Genomic DNA, 16,665 nt, shown 5'->3' with positions numbered 1-16,665 from the left:
CCAACCTATTCCCCAGAAAACATCTGCGGTGCCAGCTGGCATCTGGTGGAAAGCTCCTGCCTGAGAATCACCAACACCAAGGACACTTACGACAACTCCAAGCTGTCGTGCCGCGGGCAGAACGCCATGCTGGCGTCTCTCACCACCCCAAAGAAGGTGGAGTTTGTGATGAAGCAGCTGCTGAACATGCAGGTAACGGCGCTCGCTTGTAGTGACCACAAGCAGAGATGTTGAGAACGGTGAAGATGAAGAACTGGAGACGAAAAGTGTTTATAGAAAATATTTTTAGCTCAAATTGAAATGTTTTCTTACAGGCAAAGAGCGAGCTCACTCCCTGGGTCGGTCTACGGAAGATCAACATTTCTTACTGGTGCTGGGAAGACATGTCGCCCTTCACGAACACCACGCTGCAGTGGCAGAGCGGGGAGCCCAGCGATGCCGGCTTCTGTGGCTACCTGGCCGAACCCTCCACAGTGGGGCTCAAGGCGGCCACTTGCATCCACGAGATAAATGGCAGCATTTGTGAGAGACCAGGTGAGTGGTCCATGACAGATCCTCTGTGCCCGGCGCCTGCCCAGCGGATCTGCTGTGCCCGGCGCCTGCCCAGCGGATCTGCTGTGCCCGGCGCCTGCCCAGCGGATCTGCTGTGCCCGGGCGCCAGGTTGTCTTTGGCTGAAGCCAGCACAACTTATTGATATTGTCTTGTGCTGACTGATTTACAAACACTACTTTTCACTTTCCTACCGTTAATGGCGTAATTACCTTCTCTTACAGCCAATCAGAGCGCCAAGCAGTGCCGCACCCCGTGTGCCTCCAGGGGGCAGTGTTCGGAGTGCACCAGCGCCAGCTCAGAGTGCATGTGGTGCAGTAACATGAAGCAGTGCGTGGACTCCAACGCCTACGTGGCCTCCTTCCCATACGGGCAGTGTATGGAGTGGTACACCATGAGCAACTGTCCACGTACGTCAACCATATTATTACTCTGCGCCCAGTGCACGGGGTGAGCTGTCCTACGTGTACCCGTCCTTCAGCATTACTTCATGTCTCTTCTCATGGCCTCCACAGCAGAGAACTGCTCCGGATATCGCACCTGTGCCCAGTGCCTGGAGCAGCCCGGATGTGGCTGGTGCACCGACCCAAGTAACACCGGGAAGGGCCAGTGTATGGAGGCTTCGTCTCGGGGACCCATGAGGATGCCCAACGCTTCAGGAATCGCCAGGGCCAAGTCCGAACCGGTGTTGGACCCGAGCCTGTGCCCGAGCGACAACCACTATAACTGGTCCTTCATCCAGTGCCCAGGTATCATCGCGGACCATCGCCAAAGCTATCTAACAAGCGAGCAAACACTGACAGGTTCAAGTCCCCCTAAGGGAACTAAAATTATAATGTAAAAGAAGGAAAAAAGTAAAAAAAAAACAAAAACAGGAATATCTGGTATCACCACCTCCGTAAAAATCCGATCTATCAAAAATTAAATCCCTGTAAAGAGAGAAATAATCAAAACGCCAGAATTAAAGTTTTATTTTTTGATCGCCATCGTCTCAAAAAAACCCCCCCAAAAAACAGCAAAAAAGGCAATGAAAAGCCATCAAAACTTTGTATCTACTCCAAAATGGTGCCGATAAAAACTAAAGCTCAAGCAAAATTATCATTTTTTGTCAAATTTCTGAAATTAATTAAAAAAAAAAAAACCCCAATCTATTCTGTTAGCAGGAGATGATTACTGCACAGTGTAACACCGTAAAAAAACAAAACAATGGCGCAATAACAATTTTTTTTTCTTTTGTTACCATTAGCATTTTTCCTCGTTCTTTCAGTACATTAAAAATTAAGAGACCACTGAACAGTTTTCCATTGGAAAGACTGGTGGAAAGCAGCCAAGACGCATGAAAGCTGCGATTAACAATCACGGTTATTGATTTCTCAGTTAATACATGAGTAATTTGAGGTCTGAAAGCACCGTGTTTCTCTGCTTCTTTTTTAGTATTTTGACGCTTTCTCATTTGCTGCAAATAAACACAAAATTTTTAGCTTTGAATTTCGGAGACGACGTCAGTAGTTTATAGACTAAAACAAAAATGTACGTTTTACTCAAAAATATACTAATAAAGAGAAAAATCAGAGAAAATGAAAATTTTTGCCTGATCTGTGTATAGTAAAATGAACGGTTTCATTTAAAAATGACAACTCGTCCCACAAAAAAAACGAGGCTCCGCACGGCCGCGAGGACGGAGAAGTGAAAAAGTTCTGGCTCTTAGAAGAAGGGGAGTGAAAAAACTCTAAAATGGAAATTGGCGGCTACGGAGGGAAGGAAGGGCGGTTGTTACACTTGTTCTAGCTTCTCTATGGGGGTATTGCAAAGTCCAGCCTACCTTAGAGATAATTAACTCGGCCTTGTGCATGCTGGGAGTTGGTCTTTCTTCATAGTAACTGTACCGGTTGTGTTTGCAGCCTGCCAATGTAACGGGCACAGCAAGTGCATCAATGAGAGTATCTGCGAGAAGTGCCAGGACCTGACCACCGGCAAGAACTGCGACACCTGCATCTCCGGCTACTACGGGGACCCGACCAATGGGGGATCCTGCCAGCGTATGTAGCACCGTATACCGACACCGACGTCCTTACCACGTGGCGGCATGATTTTTTATTGCTCCGGCTTTTTTTTTCTTCTGCAGCCTGCAAATGTAACGGACATGCATCCATGTGCAACACCAACAGCGGCAAGTGCTTCTGTACCACCAAGGGCATCAAAGGAGAAGAGTGCCAGCTGTGAGTACCCCCCGCCGTCCTCACCCCGGGGCGGTACCCCCCGCCGTCCTCACCCCGGGGCGGTACCCCCCGCCGTCCTCACCCCGGGGCGGTACCCCCCGCCGTCCTCACCCCGGGGCGGGGTGACGTTTTTCACAGATGTAGCATAGCTGAGCCCAGTCATAGTGATCCGTGTAACAAGCCCAGCTCTGCTACGTATGTGGTTTGTCAGCATCACGGTCCAGTGTATGAGGCGCCTGTGACCGATCCCGCAGCGTTATCTCCTGTTCTATTATCTTTTAGGTGCGAAGTTGAGAATCGATATCAAGGGAACCCACTGAAAGGAACGTGTTACTGTGAGTGCGGCTGGTCATGTGGGATCTGGGGGCGCAGCGCAGTCAGAGGGGACGGTGTGTAGGATCTTGGGGGGCAGTGCAGTCTGGAGGAGTCTGTGTAGGATCTGGGGCAACGCTGTCAGAGGGGACGGTGTGTAGGATCTAGGCGCGCATTGTGGTCAGAGGGGACAGTGTGTAGGATCTGGGGGCACAGCGCGGTCTGGAGGGGACGGCGTGTAGGATCTTGGGGCACACTTCAGTCTGGAGGGGACAGCGTGTAGGATCTGGGGGCGCAGCGCGGTCTGGAGGGGACGACGTGTAGGATCTTGTGGCACACTTCGGTCTGGAGGGGATGGCGTGTAGTATCTGGGGGCGCAGCGCGGTCTGGAGGAGACGACGTGTAGGATCTTGGGGCGCAGCGCGGTCTGGAGGGGACGGTTTTGTAGGATCTTGGGGCGCAGCGCGGTCTGGAGGGGACCACGTGTAGGATCTTGGGGCGCACTTCGGTCTGGAGGGGATGGCGTGTAGTATCTGGGGGCGCAGCGCGGTGTGGAGGAGACGACGTGTAGGATCTTGGGGCGCAGCGCGGTCTGGAGGGGACGGCATGTAGGATCTTGGGGCGCAGCGCGGTCTGGAGGGGACGGCGTGTAGGATCTTGGGGCATAGCGCGGTCTGGAGGGGACAATGTGCAGAATCTGGGGGCGCAGCGCGGTCTGGAGGGAATGGTGTGTAGTATGTGGGGGGCAGTGCGCTCTGGAGGGAACGGTGTGTAGGATGTGGGGGGCAGCGCGGTCTGGAGGGAACGATGTGTAGGATCTTGGGGCGTAGCGCGGTCTGGAGGGGACGACGTGTAGGATCTTGGGGCATAGCGCGGTCTGGAGGGAACGGCGTGTAGGATCTTGGGGCGCAGCGCGGTCTGGAGGGGACGGCGTGTAGGATCTTGGGGCGCAGCGCGGTCTGGAGGGGACTGTGTGTAGAATCTGGGGGGCGCAGCGCGGTCTGGAGGGAATGGTGTGTAGGATGTGGGGCGCAGCGCGGTCTGGAGGGAATGGTGTGTAGGATCAGGGGGCGCTCTGTCTCTCACGCTCTCTCCCCTGCTCTCTCCTGCAGACACCTTGCTGATTGATTACCAGTTCACCTTCAGCCTGTCCCAGGAGGACGACAAGTACTACACCGCCATCAACTTTGTGGCCACCCCTGAGGAGGTGAGTGCCTGGGGCAGGACTATCATTGTATGGGAGGACATCGCTCGGGGACGCGGAGGCGAGGAGCCGCTGCTCACTGCACCAAAGTCACCAGCTGTAACGTGCGGGGGCAGCTCCAGGGGGCAGACATAAGGGAGGCTATCAGGAACCTCTGCCACATAACACACCGGGATTATATATAGTAAGTGGGGCCCCGGAGCGTCCATCATGGCTCCACCCTGCTGTCCCTACAGTTTCTTAGTGATGGGATAATTGAGGGTACACACCTCGATCTAGGCCTTCCTTTTGTAGGTCACAGCAGCACAGAGAATGTAAGCGCACCTCTCTAATGTACTGAATTTGCCCCCAGGTCAGTGATATCTACGCTTCCTGGGGTCCTGCAGTAACGGGATATTAGTGGGGGTCTCTTCCTTTCTTACACCCTCGTCGGGGCGCGCAGTCACTGTTGGATTTTAATGGACCCACAGCTTAAAGGGGAACAACGCCTCCTCAGCTGTGGACTAAGCTCTTGGGTGTGCAGAGCTCCTGTAGACAATAGTGGGTCACTACTTGTTGTATAGGGGCGATCAGAGGTCCCCCCGAGTCTCATACCCCTCACAGGATGAGGAGTTTTCGCTGCTGGTTGTGTCGGGACTTTTTAGGTCACGTGATTGGCTGCAGCGCTGTTCGCTACCAGTAGATTGCGGCAGCTCCTGTAAATGATGCGTCCTGACACTGGGCATAGACTACAGTCCTCCATGTAAGCCAGGCTGCTGATAGGACAACTACTCCTCCCCCCAGGATTCACGTTGAGGGTTATGATACCGATGTAGAAGAATGGTCTTTAGGACGAGAGGATCTTTTCTCATTAATCCCCCTTTTTTTTTTTCCAGCAAAATCGAGACCTGGACATGTTCATCAACGCATCCAAGAACTTTAACCTGAACATTACGTGGGCACCGAGCTTTGCAGGTAAGGTGGCACCGCCCGGCTCTGCCCAATGCCCCAGCATGTGCCGCACATGGCACCCCGGGCACCAGTGTCTGTACAGTAAACCATCACTGGCGGTCAAGTGACTGGGAGTAATGGAAATCGCCTGTAGTGGTGACCCATGAGGCTCACCGGCAATATCCAGCCCCGAAAGACAAATGTGCACCAGCCGAGGGCAGGAACAGATTCCCGCTGTACTTCACACTGCTTTCTGGCATTTTGTAAATTAGCAGCGCAGGTGCCGCCCCTGCCAGCGGAGCCCTGCCCATCCCCAAAAGCAGCGAATAATGTAAAAAGAAAAATTATTATTGTAGAGACATAAATGAATGATCCCCGTTGTCTCACGTAGGCGATGCTGGAGCATCACTCCCATCATTGTGTCATCATGTCTAAGATGTATTTGAATTTACTAAAGAAGCCAATATCCGTAGCATCAAGCTCTCTCCTTGTTACAATATGGCAGTGACAAACTCTCAGCTGTGAGAAGCGCTAGGTGTAGAAATGCTCCTGCGTTCTCCATTAGAGGAGAAGGTGCACACACAGGGACCTCATGTTACGCCGTGCTGTGCATAGGTCTCGCTCCTCAGCTCTGCTCCATCACGGCGTGCATAGGTCTCGCTCCTCAGCTCTGCTACAACACGGCGTGCATAGATCTCACTCATCAGCTCGGCTACAACACGGCGTGCATAGGTCTCGCTCCTCAGCTCTGCTCCATCACGGCGTACATAGATCTCACTCCTCAGCTCTGCTACATCACGGCGTGCATAGGTCTCGCTCCTCAGCTCTGCTACATCACGGCGTGCATAGATCTCACTCAACTCGGCTGCAACACGGCGTGCATAGGTCTCGCTCCTCAGCTCGGCTACATCACGGCGTGCATAGGTCTCGCTCCTCAGCTTGCCTACATCACGGCGTACATAGGTCTTTCTCCTCAGCTCTGCTACATCACGGCGTGCATAGATCTCGCTCATCAGCTCGGCTACATCACGGTGTGCATAGGTCTCGCTCCTCAGCTTGGCTACATCACGGCGTACATAGGTCTCGCTCCTCAGCTCTGCTACATCATGGCATGCATAGGTCTCTCTCCTCAGCTCTGCTACATCACGGCGTGCATAGGTCTCTCTCCTCAGCTCTGCTACATCACGGCGTGCATAGATCTCGCTCATCAGCTCGGCTACATCACGGCGTGCATAGGTCTCGCTCCTCAGCTCGGCTACAACACGGCGTGCATAGGTCTCGCTCCTCAGCTCTGCTACATCAGAGTTTATAGGTCTCGCTCGTCAACTCTGCTACATCACAGCGTTTATAGGTCTCACTCCTCAGCTCTGCTACATTACTGTGTGCATAGGTCTTGTTCTTCAGCTCTGCTACATCACGGCGTGCATAGGTCTCGCTCCTCAGCTCGGCTACATCACGGCGTGCATAGGTCTCGCTCCTCAGCTTGGCTACATCACGGTGTACATAGGTCTCGCTCCTCAGCTCTGCTACATTACGGTGTGCATAGGTCTTGTTCTTCAGCTCTACTACATCACTGCGTGCATAGGTCTCTCTCCTCAGCTCTGCTACATCACGGCGTGCATAGGTCTCGCTCGTCAACTCTGCTACATCACAGCGTTTATAGGTCTCACTCCTCAGCTCTGCTACATTACGGTGTGCATACGTCTTGTTCTTCAGCTCTACTACATCACGGCGTGCATAGGTCTCGGTCCTCAGCTCGGCTACATCATGGCGTGCGTAGGTCTTTCTCCTCAGCTCTGCTACATCTTGGCGTGTATAGGTCTCTCTCCTCAGCTCTGCTAGATTGCAACATGCATAGGTGTCGCTCCTCAACTCTGCTACATCATGGCGTGCATAGGTTTTGCTCCTCAGCTCTGCTACATCATGGCGTGCATAGGTCTCGCTCCTCAGCTCGGCTACATCACGGTGTTCATAGATCTCGCTCATCAGCTCGGCTACATCACGGCGTGCATAGGTCTCTCTCCTCAGCTCTGCTACATCACGGCGTGCATAGGTCTCTCTCCTCAGCTCTGCTACATCACGGCGTGCATAGGTCTCGCTCCTCAGCTCTGCTACATCACGGCGTGCATAGGTCTTGCTCCTCAGCTCTGCTACATCACGGCTTGCATAGGTCTCACTCCTCAGCTCTGCTACATCATGGCGTGCATAGGTCTCGCTCCTCAGCTCTGCTACATCACGGCGTGCATAGATCTCACTCATCAGCTCGGCTACAACACGGCGTGCATCGGTCTCGCTCCTCAGCTCGGCTACAACACGTGCATAGGTCTTGCTCCTCAGCTCTGCTACATCACGGTGTGCATAGGTCTCGCTCCTCAGCTCTGCTACATCACGGCGTGCATAGGTCTCGCTCCTCAGCTCTGCTACATCACGGCGTGCATAGATCTCACTCATCAGCTCGGCTACAACACGGCGTGCATCGGTCTCGCTCCTCAGCTCGGCTACAACACGTGCATAGGTCTTGCTCCTCAGCTCTGCTACATCACGGTGTGCATAGGTCTCGCTCCTCAGCTCTGCTACATCACGGCGTGCATAGGTCTCGCTCCTCAGCTCTGCTACATCACGGTGTGCATAGGTCTCGCTCCTCAGCTCTGCTACATCACGGCGTGCATAGGTCTCGCTCCTCAGCTTGGCTACATCACGGCGTGCATAGGTCTCGCTCCTCAGCTCTGCTACATCACGGCGTGCATAGGTCTCGCTCCTCAGCTCTGCTACATCACGGCGTGCATAGGTCTCGCTCCTCAGCTCTGCTACATCACGGCGTGCATAGGTCTCGCTCCTCAGCTCTGCTACATCACGGCGTGCATAGGTCTCGCTCCTCAGCTCTGCTACATCACGGCGTGCATAGGTCTTTCTACCAAACATGCCACATATGACTCTTCTTGTCCGTGGCGGCACTGCTGCACTTTTATTAGATGACATAGTTACCGGTGACTCCTTTTCTTGCAGCTGGGACGCAAACTGGAGAGGAGATTCCCATCATCTCCAGGTCCAACATCAAGGAATATAAGGACACCTTCTCCAACGAGAAGTTCGACTTCCACAACAACCCGAACATCACGTTCTTTGTCTACGTCAGCAACTTCACCTGGTCCATAAAGATCCAGGTACTGTGTGCGGGGAAGGCGGGATAGGGATCATGTGTGCGGGACTATGGGGGTCCTCTGTGTGCGGGGAAGGCGGGATAGGGATCATGTGTGCGGGACTATGGGGGTCCTCTGTGTGCGGGGAAGGCGGGATAGGGATCATGTGTGAGGGATTATGGGGATCCCTTGTGTGTGGAGGAACCACATGGATCATGTGTGCGGGACTATGGGGGTCCTCTGTGTGCGGAGGAACCACAGGGATCGTGTGTGCGTGATTATGGTGGTCTGAGTTCGGAGAGATGGGGTTCCTATGTGTGAGGGGGGATCTTATGTGCAGGATTATGTTGGTCTAATGTGTGCGGGGGGAACAGGGATCTTGTACGTAGGGGGGGGCGTGGATCTTGTGTGCAGGAGATGAGTGTCCTGTGTGCTGGGGGTAATGGGGATATTGTGTGTGTGTTGGGGGATCGTTTGTGCTGGAGGGAGACGGGGGTCCTGTGTTTGGGGGATGGACAGGGGTCTTATGTGTGCGGGGAGACAGGTGCCAGTGGGTGGGAAAGTTTACACTCTGAGCCCTAACAATTGTCCCGCTCATCCAGCTGCAGCTTTGTTACAATGTTTGAGTGTGGATAATGCTGTGTGAAGTAACTCAGCAGCGGCCGGACCCTCGCGGCCCCCTGTAGGTGCTGCTGCTGGATGAAGCTCACCAGAGATGGCTCTTAACGATACACTGTAACAAGCTCATCAGCGTTGGAAGGAGGATGCTTTGAGTGTAAAAAGAATGTTTTCCATTTACTGACAGGAAGCAGCGGTGTAGAGAATGGTCATGACTGAAAGCTGCAGACTATCCCATTGCGGCTTTCACGGTTTATCATGGCTGTTCTGGCCGTCGGTCGTTGTTCTGGCCGTCGGTCGTTGTTCTGGCCGTCGGTCGTTGTTCTGGCCGTCGGTCGTTTGTTCTGGCCGTCGGTCGTTGTTCTGGCCGTCGGTCGTTGTTCTGGCCGTCGGTCGTTGTTCTGGCCGTCGGTCGTTGTTCTGGCCGTCGGTCGTTGTTCTGGCCGTCGGTCGTTGTTCTGGCCGTCGGTCGTTTGTTCTGGCCGTCGGTCGTTTGTTCTGGCCGTCGGTCGTTGTTCTGGCCGTCGGTCGTTGTTCTGGCCGTCGGTCGTTGTTCTGGCCGTCGGTCGTTGTTCTGGCCGTCGGTCGTTGTTCTGGCCGTCGGTCGTTGTTCTGGCCGTCGGTCGGTTGTTCTGGCCGTCGGTCGGTTGTTCTGGCCGTCGGTCGGTTGTTCTGGCCGTCGGTCGTTTGTTCTGGCCGTCGGTCGGTTGTTCTGGCCGTCGGTCGTTTGTTCTGGCCGTCGGTCGTTTGTTCTGGCCGTCGGTCGTTTGTTCTGGCCGTCGGTCGTTTGTTCTGGCCGTCGGTCGTTGTTCTGGCCGTCGGTCGTTGTTCTGGCCGTCGGTCGTTGTTCTGGCCGTCGGTCGTTTGTTCTGGCCGTCGGTCGTTTGTTCTGGCCGTCGGTCGTTTGTTCTGGCCGTCGGTCGTTTGTTCTGGCCGTCGGTCGTTGTTCTGGCCGTCGGTCGTTTGTTCTGGCCGTCGGTTGTTGTTCTGGCCGTCGGTTGTTGTTCTGGCCGTCGGTTGTTGTTCTGGCCGTCGGTTGTTGTTCTGGCCGTCGGTCGTTGTTCTGGCCGTCGGTCGTTTGTTCTGGCCGTCGGTCGTTTGTTCTGGCCGTCGGTCGTTTGTTCTGGCCGTCGGTCGTTTGTTCTGGCCGTCGGTCGTTTGTTCTGGCCGTCGGTCGTTTGTTCTGGCCGTCGGTCGTTTGTTCTGGCCGTCGGTCGTTTGTTCTGGCCGTCGGTCGTTGTTCTGGCCGTCGGTCGTTGTTCTGGCCGTCGGTCGTTGTTCTGGCCGTCGGTCGTGGCTATGTTGTGCTGTCATTGTTACCTGCTGCCTGGGGGACTACAAGTCCCAGCAGGCATGTGAGGACCTTGGTTTGCAGGGTGGTCTTTGCCCCTCTTGCTGAGTGAGTGGGGGGCTGCTGTGTATAACTGGCCGTGCAGTTTCTGGTAGTAAGCTGTGGGCTCGGCTCCAGGAGGGGGATATCGGGGGGATGTCGGGGATGGGTGGTGGGGGGGATGTCGGGGATGGGTGGTGGGGGGGATGTCGGGGATGGGTGGTGGGGGGGATGTCGGGGATGGGTGGTGGGGGGGATGTCGGGGAGGGGTGGTGTGGGGCGGGATTAACTCTTTCCAGTCATAGTGCAGTGAAAATCCACACACAGATGCAGCAGAGCTTGTTGTGTCGCAGTATATTCCTGTAGGGTCTCCTACTGTTTTATAGGTTATACCTACTGTTAGGAAATGTTCAGCCATTTTTATATCCTGTGTTTCATTTTCTTCCGTTTTCAATATCTGTGCTTGCTGTTAATGAATAGGAACTCTTTGTGCAATGTTCTCTGATCCGGGGCTGAGTATGGCGGTGGCACACATTTTGCGGCATTACTCGGTCGCGCTCCTCGGCTGCTCCCCCCCCCCCCCCCCCCCTGTACCAGTGTGGAGCTCGGACTGCTGCTAAAAAAGACAAAACTCATAATATTTTCTGCTGGAATTCTGGTGAGAAAAGTTTGAGTCAAAGTTCATTATAAAGTTGGAGAAGTTCTTGTTGTGCAGCACTGGGGCATCAGAGACAGCAAGCTGCAGTATGTCCTCATCCGGGGTGCCGCGTGACTGAGCCCCCAGATCAATAGTAACAATGATGATTATCATTATCATCAAGGAGAAGCCAAAATTAAGATTCTATACTCATTTAATATTAACATTTTACTCCTGTCTACAGACAACCTCTCCCACACCACCCCTGTAATCACTGCAGCCTCTCCCACACCACCCCTGTAATCACTGCAGCCCCTCCCACACCACCTCTGTAATCACTGCAGCCCCTCCCGCACCACCTCTGTAATCACTGCAGCCCCTGCCACACCACCTCTGTAATCACTGCAGCCCCTGCCACACCACCTCTGTAATCACTGCAGCCCCTGCCACACCACCCCTGTAATCACTGCAGCCCCTCCCACACCACCCCTGTAATCACTGCAGCCCCTCCCACACCACCTCTGTAATCACTGCAGCCTCTCCCGCACCACCCCTGTAATCACTGCAGCCCCTCCCACACCACCCCTGTAATCACTGCAGCCCCTGCCACACCACCTCTGTAATCACTGCAGCCCCTGCCACACCACCTCTGTAATCACTACAGCCCCTGCCGCACCACCCCTGTAATCACTGCAGCCCCTCCCGCACCACCCCTGTAATCACTGCAGCCCCTCCCGCACCACCCCTGTAATCACTGCAGCCCCTCCCGCACCACCCCTGTAATCACTGCAGCCCCTCCCGCACCACCCCTGTAATCACTGCAGCCCCTCCCGCACCTGCCCTGTAATCACTGCAGCCCCTCCCGCACCTGCCCTGTAATCACTGCAGCCCCTCCCGCACCTGCCCTGTAATCACTGCAGCCCCTCCCGCACCACCCCTGTAATCACTGCCGCCCCTCCCGCACCACCCCTGTAATCACTGCCGCCCCTTCCGCACCACCCCTGCAATCACTGCAGCCCCTCCCGCACCTCCCCTGTAATCACTGCAGCACCTCCCGTGTAATCACTGCAGCCCCTCCCGCACCTGCCCTGTAATCACTGCAGCCCCTCCCACACCACCTCTGTAATCACTGCAGCCCCTCCCGCACCTGCCCTGTAATCACTGCAGCCCCTCCCGCACCACCCCTGTAATCACTGCAGCCCCTCCCGCACCACCCCTGTAATCACTGCAGCCCCTCCCGCACCTCCCGTGTAATCACTGCAGCCCCTCCCGCACCTCCCCTGTAATCACTGCCGCCCCTCCCGCACCACCCCTGTAATCACTGCAGCCCCTCCCGCACCTCCCGTGTAATCACTGCAGCCCCTCCCGCACCTCCCGTGTAATCACTGCAGCCCCTCCCGCACCTCCCGTGTAATCACTGCAGCCCCTCCCGCACCACCCCTGTAATCACTGCAGCCCCTCCCGCACCTCCCGTGTAATCACTGCAGCCCCTCCCGCACCTGCCCTGTAATCACTGCAGCCCCTGCCGCACCTCCCGTGTAATCACTGCAGCCCCTCCCGTGTAATCACTGCAGCCCCTCCCGCACCTGCCCTGTAATCACTGCAGCCCCTCCCGCACCTGCCCTGTAATCACTGCAGCCCCTGCCGCACCTCCCCTGTAATCACTGCAGCCCCTCCCTCACCTCCCCTGTAATCACTGCCGCCCCTGCCACACCACCCCTGTAATCACTGCAGCCCCTCCCTCACCTCCCCTGTAATCACTGCCGCCCCTGCCACACCACCCCTGTAATCACTGCAGCCCCTCCCTCCCCTGTAGTCCCCACATGCTGGGCCGCCTTCCCCTCAGTGGTCCCGGCTCGTCCTGTGTTTTTGGGCCGGTCTGTGCTGCAGTAATAGATGGTTCTGTAGGACCCGCACTGCACTCATTACGTGGGAGGACCCCGCAGTGTGGGGAGGACCCCGCAGTGTGGGGAGGACCCCGCAGTGTGGGGAGGACCCCGCAGTGTGGGGAGGACCCCGCAGTGTGGGGAGGACGGTTCTGTGCGCTCGTTCTCACTGCTCCGGACTCTGCTTGTGCCTCTCTGTGGAGAGTCTGGATGTAGCAGAGCTGTGTTTGTCACATTAAGGTCTGACATTAGGCGGCTGTTATCATGAAGGACCGAGTCCTGGATCTGCGGTGATCCCGGCGGTCCCCGGCTCTGTCCATGCGGACAGTGCACAGTGTGCGGCTCAGCTCTGCTGCATCTGTAGGTGTGCGCTCCTGTGAGTGCTGTCATTGTGCAGGTGCTGGCGCTATGAATGGCGCCCTGTGCCGGGTCAGGACCCGCAGCTTCCCCGTCTCTGCTCCTCTATAAATATCACTGAAGTGGTTTCAGGCCGTCCGTCGCTTTAGGATGTTTTTTCTCCTCCCGCAGATTCCTACTTCCAAGCCGAGCACACAGGGTGCAGTGTACGGCGGAGAATGCCCGCTCTGTGCTCGCCGCCTGCTCCCAGGGCGGCGCGGGGTAAATACCTTGTTACCAGCCCGGTATGTTGTTTGTGCTGGGGCTCAGCTCGGACAAACTCGCTCCTATTTCCTGACCAAACAGGAGTATAAACAGCAGCGGCGGCCAGCGCTGCCCCCGGGGGACGCGTGCCCTGCACACTAGGTGCTCTGTGAGGACGCAGGGGCGCAGCGGCCCAAACCCTCTGATGGCTGTAGTGATAGAAATCCAGTAGTGCGCCTCTGAAGGGTGAACTTGTAGGAAGACATTACCCCTATCTGCAGGGACCCCACTGGTCCCCAGAATAGGGTCCCCCAAGCTCTGGCGGTTGTGCGCGTGCTTGGTCCCCTCTGAACCCCGGCTGGTGCGCGCACTTGGCCTTCCTGCGACCCCTGGCTGGTGCGCGCACTTGGCTTTCCCGCGCCCCCTGGCTGGTGCGCGCACTTGGCTTTCCCGCGCCCCCTGGCTGGTGTGCGCACTTGGCCTTCCCGCGCCCCCTGGCTGGTGCGCGCACTTGGCCTTCCCATGCCCCTGGCTGGTGCGCGCACTTGGCCTTCCCGCGCCCCCTGGCTGGTGCGCGCACTTGGCCGATGCACGCACTTGGCCTTCCCGCGACCCCTGGCTGGTGCGCGCACTTGGCCTTCCCGTGACCCCTGGCTGGTGCGCACACTTGGCCGGTGCGCGCACTTGGCCTTCCCGCGACCCCTGGCTGGTGCACGCACTTGGCCTTCCCGCGACCCCTGGCTGGTGCGCGCACTTGGCCTTCCCGCGACCCCTGGCTGGTGCGCGCACTTGGCCTTCCCGCGACCCCTGGCTGGTGCGCGCACTTGGCCTTCCCGCGACTCCTGGCTGGTGCGCGCACTTGGCCTTCCCGCGACCCCTGGCTGGTGCACGCACTTGGCCTTCCTGCGACCCCTGGCTGGTGCGTGCACTTGGCCTTCCTGCGACCCCTGGCTGGTGCGCGCACTTGGCCTTCCTGCGACCCCTGGCTGGTGCGCGCACTTGGCCTTCCTCCGAGCCCTGGCTAGTGCTCACACTTGAGCCCCAACCCCCCTCCCGAGCCCCGGCTGGTGCGCGCACTTGGGGGCCAACCCTCCCGAGCCCCAGCTGATGCGTGCGCTTGTCTCCCCCCTTCCCGAAACCCAGCTGGTGCGCACACTTGGCCCGACCCCTAGCTGGTGCGCCCACTTGCCCTTCCCCCGAGCCCTGGCGGGTGTCTGCCTTTGTCCCCCGTTACCGCCCGAGCCCTGGCGGGTGTGTGTTCTTGGCCCCCACTTTACCCCCTGAGCCCCGGTGGGTGTGCTTTCTTGGCCCCCGCTTTACCCCCTGAGCCCCGGCTTGTGTGCGCCCTTGGCCCCCCATTACCCCCTGAGGCCTGGCTGGTGTGCTCGCTTGGCCCCCGCTTTACCCCCTGAGCCCCGGCTTGTGTGCGCCCTTGGCCCCCCATTACCCCCTGAGGCCTGGCTGGTGTGCTCGCTTGGCGCACCCCTCCCTCCCCCTGTACCCCGGCAGGTGTTCGCGCTCCCCCCCACCCACCCCCGAGCTCCGGCTGGTGCGCGCACTTGGTCCCCCTACCTTACTCACTTGCAGAATTCTTCTCCGGATGTGATTTTACAGTGACTGTAATATGTAGCAAAAAAAAAAAAATACTTCCAACCCAAGTGTGACCCATCTGACATCTCGCCCTACTGGCCCTGCGAGCGCCCTGTGTAATTACATTAGATGACTCGGTGACCTACTTCACCGTCCACATACCGGAGTTGTCATCACAGTCGTGTTCCCAGGTACAGGGTGATCATCTCCTCCTCACCCTGCACAGATGGTGGAGGATGCGGGCGCGGACTGTGCAGTGCTCACATCATGCCGATTATAGGACCTGCCTAGTCACGTTTCCAGTGATTATGACCCAGCTCCTATAAGCTGCATCACTTGGTATAATTTTATCTCTGAATCTGAGTGTATGGGGTCCCTTTTTAAGGTCCAGGACCCTCATGAGGGGAGGGGTTGTCCTGTGTTTCGCAGGTGTTGTTTGCTTTTTCCCGGGCGCACCGTTCTCCAGCAGAAGCTGTGGTTCCGCACACAGAGGATGGCAGCAGCTCCGCCGCCGTCATGAATTAATTTGTTTTCAATCCGCGCAGTTTATTAGTGTAAATAATGACTCCCAGATTTGTGCAATTAGCAGCTTCTTTCCAGGACCTGCCTGGCATTGCTCCTGCTGCAGGGAGGAGGAGGAGGAGGAGGAGGAGCAGGCGAGCCCTGATTGGAAACAGAGCGTGTGAGGGACACTTTGAAAGATGAAGCAGATGCTTCCTCTCCAGCTATTCCTGCCTTATTTTTGGCACTGATCTGGGATTTTTTTTTCCCTTTTTCTACCCAAGTGCTTCCTGCTCTCATAATGTCGGAGATTGGGAAGGCTCCGTCCCGGGCGCCCGAGACTTGAGAACGACTTTTTAATTTTTTTTGCTTTTGTTCCATCCGCGTCGTTTTAGTAGAACTTCAATTTCTCACTCAAGGTAACGTCTCCTGCACTTTTCTTTCCCCCTCCTTCGCCAGTGTCGGAGGAGCTCTCGCCGCCGCCTCTCCTTTCCTTGTTTTCTAACTTTTTCCTTCTGGTGGACTGTGGAGCCGGACACATGTGGTAAGAGTATCAGGAGGACAGACGGGGGGGACGTCCATTGTCATAACTTTGCTTTACTTTTACTTTTTTTTTGTCTGTCTTGTTGTGGTTTTGCCCAACTAGTAAAAAGTTTTGATCACTTTTTGCATTCGTCCGCCCATTGACCCTTGGCAAGAAAAAAAAATATTGCAAATATTTCCAGATTATTTATATTTTACTTTTATATATTTTTTATTACAAGGACATTTTGGTTTTCTTCTCGGCTCCAATAAGTGTAAATTGGATGTGATTTTATTTGTTTTTTTTTACAGTAGGTGACGAGTTAAACTTTGTTTAAATTTTGTTGGAAGTTTTACAGGGTAAGAGGCAAGAACGTACCCCTGCGGACCCTCCCCTGCACAGTAAACATTTGGAGGGGCCGCAATGTAGTGGCCCCTGTGTATACTGATAGGCCCTTACTGCAACACATTAGATCACAGCTGGAAATGTACAAACTTTGAGACCTGAACACACAGGAAAGGGGGGACTCGTACAATTTGTGTACTTTTTTGGACATGTAACCTATTATTTATTTATTTATTTATTTTTTAAGTGTCCACTGCAGTTATTTGTTATTATAGGTGTA

The 16,665-nt window shown here is 55.8% G+C and overlaps 1 protein-coding gene across 2 annotated transcripts in view; it reads left to right on the top strand.

Moving 5' to 3' along the window:
* Positions 1-16,665, top strand: part of ATRN (attractin) — a 110,921-nt gene that overhangs the window by 60,199 nt on the left and 34,057 nt on the right. The window contains exons 15-24 of one of the 2 annotated variants that reach the window (XM_073649289.1): positions 17-192; positions 315-534; positions 775-960; positions 1,069-1,299; positions 2,452-2,589; positions 2,676-2,769; positions 3,052-3,104; positions 4,194-4,288; positions 5,161-5,239; positions 8,222-8,379. In XM_073649289.1, the coding sequence (XP_073505390.1) occupies positions 17-192; positions 315-534; positions 775-960; positions 1,069-1,299; positions 2,452-2,589; positions 2,676-2,769; positions 3,052-3,104; positions 4,194-4,288; positions 5,161-5,239; positions 8,222-8,379 (1,430 nt within the window). Of the gene's footprint in view, positions 1-16; positions 193-314; positions 535-774; positions 961-1,065; positions 1,300-2,451; positions 2,590-2,675; positions 2,770-3,051; positions 3,105-4,193; positions 4,289-5,160; positions 5,240-8,221; positions 8,380-16,665 lie in introns of both variants that reach the window. The other variant, XM_073649285.1, reaches the window with a different exon arrangement.

Source organism: Phyllobates terribilis, unplaced genomic scaffold (genome assembly GCF_046119375.1).
Source record: "Phyllobates terribilis strain yellow unplaced genomic scaffold, ASM4611937v1 Scaffold_1__5_contigs__length_1240528914, whole genome shotgun sequence".
NCBI classification, from domain to species: domain Eukaryota; kingdom Metazoa; phylum Chordata; class Amphibia; order Anura; family Dendrobatidae; genus Phyllobates; species Phyllobates terribilis.
Note: the sequence above shows the minus strand (reverse complement) of the source record. Positions and strands in the feature narration are given on the sequence as shown.